The sequence below is a fragment of the Notolepis coatsorum genome, assembly GCF_963971535.1.
Source record: "Notolepis coatsorum genome assembly, chromosome: 13".
NCBI lineage: Eukaryota > Metazoa > Chordata > Actinopteri > Aulopiformes > Paralepididae > Notolepis > Notolepis coatsorum.
In genome coordinates this window covers 121411480-121428558 of record NC_140177.1, presented here as the reverse complement: position 1 = coordinate 121428558, position 17079 = coordinate 121411480, and the positions used below count along the sequence as shown (strand labels likewise).

General features: G+C 41.3%; 1 protein-coding gene across 4 annotated transcripts in view; it reads right to left on the bottom strand.

Moving 5' to 3' along the window:
• The window catches only part of LOC311239652 (uncharacterized protein), a 56199-nt gene that overhangs the window by 27717 nt on the left and 11403 nt on the right, over positions 1-17079 (bottom strand). For all 4 annotated transcript variants that reach the window (XM_084328037.1, XM_084328035.1, XM_084328036.1 and 1 more), the window contains exon 3: positions 393-489. In XM_084328037.1, the coding sequence (XP_084184163.1) occupies positions 393-489 (97 nt within the window). The remainder of the gene's footprint in view (positions 1-392; positions 490-17079) is intronic.

Sequence of the window (17079 nt, the reverse complement as noted above, 5' to 3'; positions counted from 1 at the left end):
CGTCACCATCCAAATTTATAAATATACCGTGATGTAAATTTTAGGCCATACCACCCACACCAATATCAAATGCGTGCAAGATATTTTGCATGCTAAAGTTATATTGATACAGAGACTGTATCGATATTTAAATAAAAAATTACTTTTTTTTGCTCGACATTCCAATTATACTGCAATAAAAAATATTGAAATGAGGTGAACAGACTGAAAACATTTAACATAATTATCTTATTGAATAAAACATATTTCTTTATTACAGCTGTTAACAAGGTTTTCCGTTGGGGACATAATTTGCAGTTGAAAAAGGGTGATATATCGTGATATTACAATATTGTGACACTGTATTATATAGCAGAGTCATCAAGCTGCTAATAGGTAGTTATAAGGCCAACCTTGAAAGGAGTTTTTGTAGCTGACGATATGTGGATGACATGTGTTCTTAAGGGTTTCAATCTCTGAGTCCAATTTCTGAGAGCTGGTGTTGGGTTGCTGTTGGACAAAGCAGTTTTGGGGTGAATGTTGATATTTGTGTCACATTTTCTGTTACTCACCCAATGTTCACAGGTCCGTTGGATTTTAAAACAATAAAGCCAAAACAATAAATGTAAAAATATTTAACAGATGTTAACTTTATCTATCAATTTCAGCATATATGGTTAACATTCGCCATTTACCTCTGCCAGATCACATTTATCAATCAAAGATGAAGTGCTATTCAAAATCAAAAAAAGTATCCATTATAATCAAGACATTAATGGAATAAATCATGTTCATCTTGAAAAATATCAATTAAACAAGGTGGAGGCAGACAGTGAAGGTACAGTGAACCTTTTGTTTACATTTGTCCAGATACGCGTTTTCACCTACAATTCGCACACGTTCAGCTCCAGTGGCAGAACACCACGTGTGTCAAGTCAAGTCAGCTTTATTTATATAGCATGTTTACAATGACCAAAAGCCACTTACAGTGCTTTACAGGTAGAACACAATAAAACACGTACAGTACAGTAACAAATAAAAGTATAGTACACTAAGAAACAAGAGCAAGGTGCAATATAAAAAGAGACTAGAAGTAATAAAATAGATACAAAAAGTCCAGAGTAACAGCAAACATAGTTGACAGGTGGCAGGCTAACTCTGATCAAAGGCCAGAGTTAAGGAATATAAATGTGTAGGGTTGTGCAGTTTGCACTCAATGAAAACGTTCTTTTTATTTGAAAGATAATATATGTATATATATAAATGTGCGAATTGGCTATAATACGGTAATTTATACGCCTGCTATTCTATAATAATATTTCAAATTGCATTGGTCCGGATGGTAGAATTCAGTACTGTATCTACAGAACCTTCTGTTTAATCATCTTGCCTTTATTCATTTCCTTAGATTTTTTGTACACATGATCTCAAGAAGGTACTGAACGAGATCAAGAAAAATCATAATTCATATTCTCCTTTGTTTCATCACAATTTAAGCAAGCCTAGTAATAGACAATATTTCTGACACTGGGAATACATTCACTGAGGTCCATAGATGTCCCTATACCAAGAATATGCAAATGGACCTTGTAGAAGTGGCGCAATATTCCATTTACTTAGGTAAATATTTTAGGCTGATTTTCAGAAAATGGGCTCCGGGCTTAACACATTGGGCGCCATGCATTCTGCCCATCATTATGCCCTCTCTGCCACCGCTGTAATCCTATGGAGATGTTTACCTTCTTTGCAGGGCTATAACTTTTTAAATATTATATCTATATCTGCATTACTATGGCCCATTCAACATCGGGTATCGATCGTTCCGGATGTGGGGACGTTATATTTTTTCATTCATACATTGTTGTGTTAATACCGTCGAGAATATAAGTATGTTTATAAGCTTTTCTGCTGTAATTCCAAAAACGCTAGTTATAGGCCCTGAAGCATATGATAGATTATCGATATGGCGTTTATTTCCTATACACGCTATATAAAAAAATTCAAATGTATATGATCTGTATACATTATGCTTCATCATGCGTGAAGGAAAGGGGGGGGGGGGGGCGTTTATAATTCCTTGATAGTCAGTAACGGCTTTATTTAGTATGGGTTGATGTATTGATCAGACTGATTGCAAACAAAGAAATGGACAATCAAACTGAAAGTAACGTTAGTTTCATCTTACCGTTTGCCGATGAGACTGGAGGAAAAATATCCCAATTATTTGACGTCGATCTGCTAGATCCATTTCCGGTTTGTATGATGCAATAAACGCCAAAATCATATCGATTATTGCGTTTCGAAAGCGATCCAAATGCACTTGAGTGTGTATATTGATCCACGCCACAATATATCTCTGGCGGAGGAATTTCCTCGATGCACCGATCGCCACTTCCAGTTTGCCGTGAGTGTAACTCACCCGACCATCCACCAGGCGGCGGTATTGAGGCGTTGCAATATCAGAACAGGCTCCGGAGGGAGGCTGGATGAATTATGAATGCCATGGCGAAAAAATAGGAGAACATGCGCACAACAACCAGGTGGGGGAGGGGGGGAATTGGCACAACGACTAAATTGGGACGGGGAGAAAAACAGAGAAAAATCGGAGAAAGAGAGATACACATTTTTTTTTTTTTATTAAAAACGTAACGTCAAACTTTCGTCTCTGCTTAGTACCGGTAGCCATGCTTGCTCTGTTGTTGTTGTGTTACGTGCTGCATGCGACCAGTGTTCCATATACGGAAGTAAGGGGAGGTTCGCTCACGCGTATATTAGTAACCCGGTTTGTATTAGGAGGTCGGCTTATAATTGCTTATTTCAACAGCGCACCCGGTCATTAACCCATTACCCGCCAAAATCACTGTTCAGCGCTATTGCCCGCCATGCGTTGTCTGCCAATATCGCTGTACAGCGTGTTTCAAGTTCATATTTCACCCACGGAGCCTTGTCATATGCTGCGGGAGCCATCACAACTCTGCAACGCTTCAATACCGCCACCTGGTGGCCGATCCGCGAGTTGCCAAACCGGAAATGCCCGTTTCAGCTCAGTCCGTCCCCTAATTCCGTCCGGCCACTCGTTTATCGTCCCGGGACTCAATCCACACACCGTGGACATGGATCGTTGCTATAACTCAATAAACAACATGATTTGGACGTATATTAGTATTATACAAACCGGAACTGGATCGCCTCGATCCCCACCACATAACTGGGATCAGTTTGTTCCACTCTCATCGCCCAACGCTATGAGGAGACTGACGTGAGTTTCAGCGTTTTTCTTTATACCCCCCCCCCTCCGTTCACCCGCAGATGATCAGTCATAACGTTTAGGACCATGTACAGTTTACATTTTTAATATAGCATGGATCGGTATCAAACTGCATTTGATAATCTAATATATGCATTTATGCCTATATCTCACGTTCTATGAAATACTGCAGAAAACGATAAAAACATATTTATACTCGAGACGGTATTTTCGTATGAATGTGTGAATGAAAAAGTAAAACGATAGATAATTGATGTTGAATGGGCCATAGTAATGTCAATTTAGCAATACAATTTAAAAAGTTATAGCCCTGCAAAGAAGGTGAACATCTCCATAGACAAATATCGCTGGCAGAGAATGGTTTAGGATGATCAAAGTGGTGGCAGAGAATGGGTTAATAGAGAGTCGGTTTTTTATTGAATACAGGTCACTATTAGAGGATTTACGGTAATTACTTAAAATGTTAGAACTGTTGTTGTGAAAATTATGACTAAAGCCCTTTGATATATATCCCCCTGGATATCAACAAAATCAAGCCATTTCAGATATCCAATCTGCTTCCTCTGAAATATTGCATAATACACACGGGTTACTCCGATTGGCCCATCAGTCACATCTCGCTGAGAGGACACGGTACCATTTGGGGCGTTCATGCACCCATTGGTTCTTGAGGGAACCCAGGGGATCTTATGGGGGAGACAGTGGCTCAGGAGGTAGAGCAGTCGTCTGGTAATCAATCAAGAGGTTCCCGGTTCGATTCCCGCTCCTCCCGGGCACCATGTCGAAGTGTCCTTGAGCAAGACACTTAACCCCTAATTGCTCCCGATGTGCAGGTTGGCACCTTGCATGGTCGCCTCTGCCTTCGGTGTGTGAATGAATGTGTGAAATTGTAAAGCGCTTTGGATAAAAGCTGTTATATAAATGCAGCCATTTACCATTTATTTACCATCTTAGAGGAACTCCTAAGGAACCATTTTACATTGTATAGTGTCTAGTGAACAGATGACCACGCCTCCCTCAACATACTGAGAGAGTTGGCTGTGCTCAGAGAGGGAGCACTAAGCCACGCCCCCTCAGCCTACTGAGAGTTGGCTGTGTTCAGAGAGGGTGCGCTAAGCCACGCCCCCTCAGCCTACTGAGAGTTGGCTGTGTTCAGAGAGGGTGCGCTAAGCCACGCCCCCTCAGCCTACTGAGAGTTGGCTGTGTTCAGAGAGGGTGCGCTAAGCCACGCCCCCTCAGCCTACTGATAGTTGGCTGTGTTCAGAGAGGGAGCGCTAAGCCACGCCCCCTCAACATACTGAGAGTTGGCTGTGTTCAGAGAGGGTGCGCTAAGCCACGCCTCCCTCAACATACTGAGAGTTGGCTGTGTTCAGAGAGGGTGCGCTAAGCCACGCCCCCTCAGCCTACTGAGAGTTGGCTGTGTTCAGAGAGGGTGCGCTAAGCCACGCCCCCTCAGCCTACTGAGAGTTGGCTGTGTTCAGAGAGGGTGCGCTAAGCCACGCCCCCTCAGCCTACTGAGAGTTGGCTGTGTTCAGAGAGGGTGCGCTAAGCCACGCCCCCTCAGCCTACTGAGAGTTGGCTGTGTTCAGAGTGGGTGCGCTAAGCCACGCCCCCTCAGCCTACTGAGAGTTGGCTGTGTTCAGAGAGGGTGCGCTAAGCCACGCCCCCTCAGCCTACTGAGAGTTGGCTGTGTTCAGAGAGGGTGCGCTAAGCCACGCCCCCTCAGCCTACTGAGAGTTGGCTGTGTTCAGAGAGGGTGACCTGAAACACTTTATTACTCATGACATAATATTTCACAATAAGCTATTTATGACTGAAACACCATTGTACTATATCTTTAAGCTAGAAAAACCCTCAAACTTGTTTTTATATATCTGCATTAATATAGCACCTTTATCCAAAGCACTTTACAACTAATGTCTTACATTCCCCCATTCACTCACACACCAACAGAGGCCAAGTTAGAGCAGTTAGGGGTTAAATGGCTTGCTCAAGGACACTTATGGGAGGAGCTGGAATCAAACCAGAAATCTTCCGATTACCAGACGACTGCTCTACCTCCTTAGCCACTGTCAAATTTGTAGCTGCTATATTTATATCAAAACAACAATATCAACCCCCCTGAACAAATAGTTGGTGATTGCTTCAAGTCGATTCTACAGACGGACTGTTTCTATCATCGGAATTAAATAATTATAATGATAATAAATACGAGTATTTCTACCTGTTCTCATTATACCCCCCACATAAAATCCAAAGGATAATTAGCTGGCCAAACATTATCAGTGCGCTCTTGAAATTATAATTAGCTGAAATGATAATATATAGGCTACATCTCGTTGCACACATCTTACATGATAAAGCATCTGCTGAATAATTCCGTTTTGCCTCAATATATATAATTCTGTTTTGCCTCAATATACAGTATATATATTGATGTAAAACAGAATTATTCAGCAGTGTGTGTGTGGGGGGGGGACGGGGACGTGAACGCGATATCTGCCATGAGAGACTAGGCGAGCAGGCTTTCGTCAACTCTGAAGTGTTCGACTTTCTGACTCCTACCCCGGCTGCAATAGTCTACTCTTGCGAGAAGCATGCAGCTGCAGAGCGGCGCTCTCAGGTCCTCAGGACCGCCTGAATGCCTTCTACAACAGAACTGCGTTTCCGCGTCTCTGATTGGCCAGGTCATTTCTGGTCATGCGACATGTACGCCCAATCGTGGGACCGCAAGTTTCTACACTGGTTAAGCTTAGGCGCTCTTTCGAAGTTGGTTAAGGTTAGAGTTTGTCTTAGAGCATGGCGATAGAACGCCTGCCCTGATTTCGACGGTTAAGCTTAGGCACTCTTTCGAAGTTGCTTAAGGTTAGAGTTTGTCTTAGAGCATGGCGATAGAACGCCAGGTAGTTTGCAGGCTGTTAGACCCGGAAATAGGCGCAGAACTTGCTGTCCCACGATTGGCGCACATGTCACATGACCTGGCCAATCAGAGCGCAAAACTCGAACGCGAAAACACAGTTCTGTTGTAGAAGGCATACACGCCCTCAGGACCGGCTCTGAGGACCGCTCAGCAGCGCCACCCACCCAATGGCTGAATTGGAGTATTGCACTGTGCGGGCACAGCTGTGAGATCCGCGCGAGGCCAGATATCTTGAATGAATGAGTTTATTTATTTCGAACATAAATTGAAAATAAATAATAATAAAAAACAAGTAATAAACAGATTAAAAAACAAACAAGCAGGAGTAGGATGAAGTGTAAACATATGTATTCCTTCACACTCTATTATCTTATGCAACTCATATTCACTCCACAAACTGAAATATACATACATTGTTGAATGAACAGCCCGTTTCTTGAAGTTAGACTCCTCTAAATTGTAACCCCCCTCTCTATAACAGAATTTTTGGATGTTACCCGGGAGTGAATTGTTTCGTGCTTTAAACATGATTTGTGCAGTCTTAAATTCAGCCAGGTCCCCGAGTTTCATGGCATGTGAAAATAGTGTGTTTGTGTGTTCCAGATATCCTACCTTATTGATAATCAAATCAAAATCAAATTTATTTGTAAGGCCCGACAACACACGTTAATGTCCCCATGGGCCGGACACATCTTCTTTAAACAAGTCAAGAAGAAACATCACAATAAGTCAAGAACAAAACAAGAACACCATAAAGTCCAAACAAATTTAAATAAATATATGATTCCACAGACATAACATTGACCACAAGACCACCTGACATACCAGGGCTGTACACTGCGACGAGATGATCGCAAATTGCCCCTTAATTTGGCCCGTGCGAGTGGAAAATAATATTTGGGGGCAAGCTTGCGAGTAGTGATTTCAACCCTTCATTCGCATTTCACTCTTAAATTAATCCATACAAATTGGATAAAAAAAATAGTAAAACATTAACCTACAACCAGGGCTGTACAGTGCAACATAATGTTGCGGTTGTAATTCATTAGACAGACCAGCGCGGACCTTTAATAACATGCAATTTAATTGACACGAGCAATGGGCTAACGTTAGCTGCTAACCAAGGTATCCATTAGGACTATGCTAAGCTAACTAGCGTTAGCTGCTAACCCTGGAAAACGGTCAAAGCGGACTCCACAACACTAGTTCCATTCGTGAGGAAAGGGGGTGGGTTATATTGACAACGCTTGACAACAAAAGTTTAAACATAACTTCATATTTATTAGTTATTCGTTTCTGTATATCATCCAGTTTCCATCTCCGTGTGTTAAACTCTTCCTGTTTACATTCAAGTGTGACATCATCACCTACGGCAGCTTAGACGATCAAAACGTGAACCTAGAACAAAACCCAGCTCTCGTTCGTTCTCGCCCCATCTCTCTCTCTCTCGCTCTCTCTCTACATTCAATGATTTAAAGTAGCCAAACGTTACAGACAGTATAAATACTAACTGGATAGTTGATGATAAACATTTAATTTCATTATCTGAAATATTCTAAAATCATTAAGTCTGCTATAAGCCATTATCCCTTTGTGTGTGATTATTATTTTCTCACAGTAGTGTGTGTATATATATATATATACATATATGCGTGTGTGTGTGTTTGGCTAAAGTGGATAGAAAACACAGTACTGTGCAAAAAAAGGCACCCAAGAGTTTTTATATAAATGGTCTTGTAAATAACAATTTTTATTAGTGTGGCAGTAGACTACTCTTAGTACGTTTTCATTAAATACTTTTTTAAAGCATATTCATGGTTTAATAATGCAAACATATGTTGCAGCAGGGACTTATTATAATCATCATATTGGCATGACTATGCATCAAAGGGTTAAATCAAGCATTTTTAAGTGCTTTAGAGGAAATGTCAAAATATCGCGATATATATCGTGTATCGTGATATGGCCAAAAAATATTGCGATATCATTTAGAGGCCATATCGCCCAGCCCTACTATAATGGTAAAATAGTTATTAAAAAATGTGCCCCTAAAAAATATTCTTTGCCCCTAAATTTCTCATTTAGCGGCAAGTGTGCCCCTAGTGAAAAAGCTTAGCGTACAGCCCTGCATACCCACATGTAGTGTCTTATGTAGTCTTATGCATAATTTCACATAGTTCATGTATAATATTGTAAAATAGCTTAGACATAGCCTACTTGCATAGAATAGTCATGTATAATATTGCTGGCTGTACAATACTGCTGTAGGCCTATAATACTGCTGTTCATATTAGACCGTATGGTGAAAGCTGAGAAGTGGCTAGAAAACGATTCTCGTTCCCACCTCGGCGAATTACACAATTTTCACTTTGGGTGAAAGTTCGATTGGTGTAGATTTAGGAACAAAAAGTTCTCCATTGACAAAATAGCACATTTTGCGCAATTATTTTCGTAAAGTCGGGACTAGATCTTTCCCTGCGAACGGATATTTGGTCACCGCAGAGTTTTTATCTGACGCAATTGGTGCGAGTTCGGTCACGTATCTTGCGCTAGACCAATAGCAGCTCTCCTTGTTGTCAAGTTACAGACAACAAGAGATTTGTGTAAACAGTAGTAATGGAAGCAACTGAAAGGCAGCACTCATCGACGAGTACAGAAGATGACGAAAATGGAGAAAAAACACCTTCTAAAGTTCGCAAAAAGGTTTCGAAACAATGTTATATGCATCTCACGTCCGTTCAGAAAGAAAGTGTACAAGATTTTACACAGACACGGTGGGATAGATAGAAACTCTGTCGAGCGGTGGCTTAAGTTGCCAGGAGAGAATCGTATGATTGCAGATGCATACAAACATTGTTTAGAGATAGAGTTTGCCAATGTTCCCGGGGATGCTGGTTTTCACGCTACTTGCTATAGGCGTTTTATCTACAAAAAAACGCTTTGATGCATCTGCAAAACGGGCTATGTGTTCTGCAGCTCAAGATGTGGAAGCAGAGCCAGAACTCATGGCTCTACAAGTGAAAGTCCTCTGAAGAAACTTCGATCCAGGACAGGCTTATACCAGCTTTTGTCGGACCTGTACTTCCAGTCTTGTGCATCATTTGCAAGAAAAGGGACAAATATGTGACTGTGAAGGGCAAACGCAAGAGGGACCATCCATCTATGGCTGAAACATTGTCTGCAGGTATGAAAAAAAGCCTAGCTACACTAATGTGAAAATACACTATTTGATGCTGTGCTGAGATACAGTTTAGCCGTGTTTTTATAGTTGACATAACTAGCATTCTAGTTTTCTTCAGATACTGTATGTAGTTTTACTACTAAATATCATAGTGATGTTTAAAGTATGTTAGCTTCTGTTAACCACCCCCACACACATATACTGGGGGAGGGGTGCATGCCTGTGTCCTGTGTCCTTGTGTGTGTGTGTGGGGGGGGGTGAAGCTACAGTCTCCACAAAGTCTGCAGAGATTTAACACAGATTGACATAGATAACATTTTCCTCGCATTATCAAAATACATTTTCCTCGCATTATCAAAATACAATCAAAGAAATTCTCCAATTTTATTTAAAGGCCTGTTGCTGAGAGCTGCCCAGGTGAAGCAAGACACCAGCCTGCTTTTGCATATCCAAGACAAAGACTGTGTGGCAATTGAGGTGCGATATCACACAACCTGTTACAGGGAGTACACCAGACCAGATCAGAGTATAGATCCTTGAGACCTCAATCAACTGCAACAGCTACTGGGACTTTGGAAGAAACGGAAGCAGAGTGAGTTATTATACCATGAGCTATTCTTAATTCCTGCATATTGCACATTTTAAAAGTAAAGCTTGACCACCTATTCTGTTTGTCTGTAGCATTCATGACTGCCCAACCCTTGGCACATGCATTCATTAAGTGTGTGTGTGTGTTTGTGTGTATCAGAAACAAGCCAAATTTTGATGTCAGCTACAAAATCTTCTGTGAGAACATCATCCGACAAAGGATAATTGTCAACCAAGAAGTGCTGAAAATGAACCAATGGGTGGCACGTTGAGGATGGGGAGTTAACAGTGACCTGGATGACTACAAATCTGACCCCTGATAGTGTGTTGCAAGTAGGGATGGGTACCTTTCACATTTTAACCGATACGGTACCGCCGCCGGTACCTGTGAATCGATACTGGTACCCAACGGTACCTTTTTTCTGTACTTTAGTCTCAAGAAATGTTATTTACCTACCTCAGTCGTGAAAAAAAAAATCCAAACTTCAAATAACTACAATTTCGACAGTTTTCGGCTTGCCATTGCTCCGACTGCTTTGTTGTTGAATCAAGTCAAATCCTAGGTAAGCATATATTGTGCGTGTGAACGTTGACATGAGAAGAAAAAAGGTAAAAAAAAATAAAGTAAAAATAAATCTGTATCTCACTTCAAGTCAAGTCAAGTCGTTGAATCGATACTCGGTAGTACCGACGTGTTTCGGTTCGGTATCTCAAAAGTACCGAATTCGGTACCCATCCCTAGTTGCAAGTAGTCGATTGCGGTTGCAAACAAGGAAAATGTGAGACAGGAAGATGTTCATGTGTGTCTGCAAAACTACCATGTACAGATCTTTGTCAATGCCAAAACTGTGCAAATGTTTCTAAGGAAACAGAGGATAGGGCTACATTAGAGGATGACTCAGATGATAGTGGATGTATAGGGTGAGGGGATTAGGGTTATACAGTAGTAGTGTGATTTGTTTATTTGTTGAAATCAGTTTGACACTGATCCTTCCACACACCTCACTCTTTACTAATTTTATTCCGTAGTGTATATTGTGTATATTGAATATTCCTCTTTACTTACTTACTTTTTTTACTGTATGAATCACACTCTCAGGGGCTCATACAGAACCAAGCATTTCATCGTAAACGACCTATTTTACTATATTTTATTGAGATAAAAAAAAATGTAACTTGTGTATGTATGTGACGAATAAACCTCTTGAATCTATTTTTGTACCTGCATTCTATTTTGTCTTTAAATTAATACATTTGTCATTACTATCCACTGAACTGTTTTGTGTACGACCTCAATCTTTAGAAAATTGTACCAGCATCTTTAATATTGCAGGTTGGGAATCACAAAGTAAAGTGTTTTTGATACAAATGTGCTGCATGCATCACAGAATGTGTGTTTATGGAGGTTTATTGAATAATTGCCCTGACAGGACGTCATGCATCGGTGTGAAATGCTGTGTTGTTGGTGTAGATGGAAGGCGATATGATTTAAATGTACAGTATGGTTAATAACACGAACGTTATCGCCTGTTTCACAGCTGTATTCAATCGATTGCCTAATCGATTTTTGTTCCTAAATCTACACCAATCGAACTTTCACCCAAAGTGAAAATTGTGTAATTCGCCGAGGTGGGAACGGGATGAAACGATACAGCCTTCACCATATGGCCTATATCCAGTATACACATATTTACATTAAACATAATATTCACCATTCCTTAATTACCATCATACCCACATCACATAGACTGTAGTGTATAGCATAGCCGTTACCTGGCCCATGGGGACATTAACGTGTGTTGTCGGGCCTTACAAATACATTTGATTTTGATTTGATTATCAATAAGGTAGGATATCTGGAACACACAAACACACCATTTTTTAAATCACATGCCATGAAACTCGGGGACCTGGCTGAATTTAATACTGCACAAATCATGTTTAAAGCACGAAACAATTCACTCCCGGGTAACATCCAAAAATTCTGTTATAGAGAGGGGGGTTACAATTTAGAGGAGAGTCTAACTTCAAGAAACAGGCTGTTAGTGTTCATTCAACAATGTATGTATATTTCAGTTTGTGGAGTGAATATGAGTTGCATAAGATAATAGAGTGTGAAGGTATACTGTCTATCTGTATGTCATGTATGTCATATATGTTATGATGAATTGAAAATGGGGGACTCTGATGTAAACAAGACGAAAGTCTTTCTCTGGTCTGCATCCCCTTAACAAGTGTGTATTGAGCCGTACTGTATTGTACCCATTCTGCAATCTGTTAATGTTTTCAATCAATCAAGGGGGTAGGAATACATACATTTACACTTCATCCTACTCCTGCTTGTTTGTTTTTTTAATCTGTTTATTACTTGTTTTTTATTATTATTTATTTTCAATTTATGTTCAAAATAAATAAACGCATTCATTCAAGATATTGTGTGAGCAAAAGTATAGTTAATTTACTCATACAGTATGTACATCCTCTGGCCTCGCGCGGATCTCACAGCTGTGCCCACACAGTGCAATACTCCAATTCAGCCATTGGGTGGGTGGCGCTGCCGAGCGGTCCTCAGAGCCGGTCCTGAGGACCTGAGAGCGCCGCTCTGCGGCTCTGCAGCTGGATACTAGGCGTGTTCGAGATTGGCGAGGCGGACGCGGATCTGGGCAGGTTTTACTACAGCCTCGCCAAGCGCGTTGCATGACGGTTAGAATGTTGTCCGACTTGCTCTGGAAATCTGACGAGACGAGGCGCGGAACTCTCGCGGGAGCGAGCCACGCTCAGCCTTCAGAGCGAGGCGCCACAGTACCTCTCACCCGACTGCTCCACGCAAATCCATGATGGGGAACGACTTGCTATCGTTGCGCAAAGCGCCCATTGGCTCAGAAAAGTTGTCACCTGGTTGTCACCACCAGCCACGCCCACAAGAGGAAGTTATGAGACTTTTGATTGAAAGCTTTATTAACAGATTGCAAAATGGGTACAACAATACAGTACGGTCCCGTCTACCCGTCTATCCCCTCAGATAGATTTATTATTATTGGATACAGGAGTTTGGGTACCAAGAGCTTCTTCAAGTCGATTCTATCATCGGAATTAAATAATTATGATAATAAATACGACAATTACATTTTGCATTTATAGTCATGACTCAATGAGCAATCTGAGCATTACCGCTCTATGTACAGTATAAGCCGTCTGCTCTCAGTTAACCCAATCGCTAGATAGATTAACGAATTCCATATAAATCTATAATTCATTAACGATGCAGCAGCTGAGCAGATACTGTATCCCGCACACACACACACACGTTGTCTGTTTTGCCTCAATATATACTGTATATATAATTCTGTTTTGCCTCAATATACACAGTATATATATATATGCAAAACAGAATTATCCAGCAGTGTGTTGTGTGTGCGTGCGCTGCGGTGGTCAGGAGCGCGCAACAAGATGGTATACATTATGGTATATTATGAATAGTATATTCCACTATAACAGTATATGGTGTGCTGTACATTTGAATCTAATTTAATCTAATCTAACGCGTATCTGCCATGCGAGACTAGGCGAGAGGCTCTCTTGAAATCTGAAGTGTCCGACGTTCTGACTCCTCCCCCGGCTGCACTCGTCTACTCTCGTCTACTTTCGAGGCGAGCCGAAATCAATAGGAGTGTTCGAGATTGATTTCGGCTCTCCTCGAAAATAGACGAGAGTAGACTGTATATTGAGGCAAAACTGAATTATATATACAGTATATATTGAGGCAAAACAGACGACGTGTGTGTGTGTGTGGGATACAGTACTGTGTGTGTGGGATACAGTACTATCAGCTCAGCTGCTGCATCGTTAATGAACTATAGATTTATATGGAATTCGTTAATCTATCTAGCGATTGGGTTAACTAAGAGCCTAGAGAGAACTTAGAGGAGTACTGTACATAGAGCGGTAATGGTCAGATTGCTCATAGAGTCATGATGAAAAACGTAATTGTCGTATTCATTATCATTATAATTAGGGATGGGAATTGATAAAATGTTATCTATATGATTCCCTTATCGATTCTGCTTATCGGTTCGATTCTTTATCGATTCCCTTATTGATTCCTGCTTTATAATTTAAATACATTCATTGGAAATACAACAGAACTAAGCTGGTTAGAATAACAACATGCAACTTGACATTTCTGATTGTCATTTATTGTTGAGCCCCCATGTCAGAAAAATACAAAAACTGTAAACAAAAAAAATTTAATATAGCCTACACTTAAATAAAATAATGTATTTGAGATTCTCTTAACTAATTTAATCTATTGAATAACGACCTGTTGAATATAACTACAGTTCAATATCTTAAACTAATTGAATCTATTGAACCGTAGTTGCATTCAACAGGTCGTTATTCCTCTGACTTCTCGGTCTCTGGTCTTTCAGAAGACCAGCGCACACCCCTGTCCTGTAAGCTATGGGCTTGTGTTGCTACACGGACATGTTTGTATGTTGCACGGTACCTACAAGTAAACAGTCAACCCTCCGTCTATTATTATGTGAACTAAAGAGTACAAGTGAAGGTTTACACAACAGCCCCCACCCCTTTTTTTTTTTATTTGTACCTGTACTACCTGCTGTCAGCTGTTATCTCTCTCCGTGTGTCTGTATGAGCCTGATTAGCCCGCGTCGTTAGCTAGCGTTAGCCAGCGCTAGCTCCGTGGCTGTTAGGTGACTTGGTTCTAAAGCATTCGAGTAGTTTTCAATCACTGCACTTAGAAACAGTCAAACAGCGGGAGCATTTCTGGAGCATATGACCAAAACCCAGGCAATTTTGAGCGTAAGGAATCAAATAGTCTGCCATGGCTACATGCTAACTCTAACGTTATTGTTTTGAAATGCGCAACTGTCGGAAAAACATGGCATCGATAGAGGAATCGATAGTCACGGAGGCATGCGATTCCAAGAATCGGACAATTAGGAACCGGCTCCCAACTGGAACCAGTTTTCGATTCCCATCCCTAATTATAATTATTTAATTTCGATGATAGAAACAGTCCGTCTGTAGAATCGACTTGAAGATCCATCTAGGTCGTCCTCGGACGGGCCCTCCATCGGTGCTTCCAGTCATCCCGATCCTCCATGCATCTGGCTAGCTCGTTGGTGCTTTCTGTTCCCGCATCTCTCCTGAGTACGTCCACGTAGGTTAACGTGGGACGTGATCGATGCCCGTGTGTTGGTTCCCACAGCACAAGTTTGCTGGTTGGCATATCATGGTGTCTCTGGCAGTGACCTGCCAGCCTCATTCTCCTGACTGCCACTTTATCGCTCACCTTTAGCACCCCCCCATACAAGTTTGCATTAGTGACATGCTCATCCCTGTTTATGTTGAGCACCACGCGCATCATTCTGGTGTAGCACCCATCCAAGGACTTCTGCAGGGTGGGCTTCAAGGTCCAGCATTCACTGCCATACAAAAGGACAGACTCAACTGTTGCATGAAAGAAGTTGAGCTTGATTTGACGGGGGAGGTTGGATTGGAAGAAGCAATCACCATTTGTTCAGGGGGGTTGATATATTGTTATTTTGATATAAACTCCATTGCAGAGATGGTTATTAAGACAGCATTCATTACTCTGATAAAAAATTATTTGGTGTCTGACAGCTTGAAGTTTATCATGATGATAACTTTATTTGAGGAAGCTCTTGGTACCCAAACTCCTGTATCCAATAATAATAAATATATCTGATAGACGGGACCCGTACTGTATTATTGTACCCATTCTGCAATCGGTTAATAAAGTTTTCAATCAATCAATCAATCGTCTCATAACTTCCTCTTGTGGGCGTGGCTGGTGGTGACAACTTTTCTGAGCCAATAGGCGCTTTGCGCAGAGATAGCAAGTCATTTCCCATCATGCATTTGCGTGGAGCAGTCGGTGGCGTGAATTCTTTCGGCAACAGGCTTGTCCTTCCGCGTTCCCGTTTTGCGCTCCGATTGGCCAGGTCATGTGACATGTGCGCCAATCGTGGGACGGCAAGTTTTTGCACGGTTAAGCTTAGGCACTCTTTCGAAGTTGGTTAACACTTTCTGCGCCAATCACGTTGTACGACGTGTTTCAAGTTCATGCTAATTCTGCCAGATCACGGCGTACGACGTTATTGTGATCATATTTCATATTTTCGCCATGGTATTCATATTTCACTCACGGAGCCTTGTCTGATGCTGTGGGACTCAGCACAACTCTGCAACGCTTCAATACTGCCACCTGGTGGATGATCGGTGAGTTGCCAAACCGGATATGCCGGTTGGATCTCGGTGCGTCTCCTAATTACGTCCGGCCACTCGCTTATCATCCCAGGACTCTAGTAGGGCTGCACGATTTTGGGAAATAATCTAATTGCGATTTTTCTGACAGATATTGCGATTGCGATTACATTTGCAATTTTTTTTTTTTTTTTAAGCAGCCCCACATAGGTTTATTGTAAATGCGGCTTGCATCTGGCCTACGCGGTGGGTCTGTTCGGGACACCCGAGTCTGAAAATGTTTCTTTTTACCTGGGAATCGATACCGGTACCCAACGGTACCTTTTTTTCTGTACTTTACTCTCCCTCTCTGAAGTCTAAACTTCACAACACACAATCTAAAACCCCTTACCTCCCTCTCCCAAACTGTTCCTACAACACTTTTTTTTATGTTGCATGATCATGTATATTTATTTTGTATTATAATTTTTTTTGTGTTTAAATATCAACATTATCTGGCAATCCTCAGTAAATACTATCAAACTTCTCTGATGTCAGACCAGATATGAGACGCGTGCACACACACACACACACACAGAAAAGGAGAATGGCTTAAATGATTTTAGAATACTTCAGCTAATTAAGTTAAATGTTTATTATCATCAACTATCCAGTTCGTTTTTATAGTGCAACGTTTTTCTACTTTTCTACATTAATTGAACCAGTAGAGAGAGAGAGAGATGGGCCCCCCCCCCCCCCCTGTTGGGCGTGTATTAGTATTATACAAACCGGAAATGGATCGCCTCGATCCCCATCAAATAACTGGGATCTGTTTGCTCCAGTATCATCGCCCAACAGTAAGAGGAGGCTGCCGTGACTTATCGTTTTTGTTTATTATTATCGATGCAAACT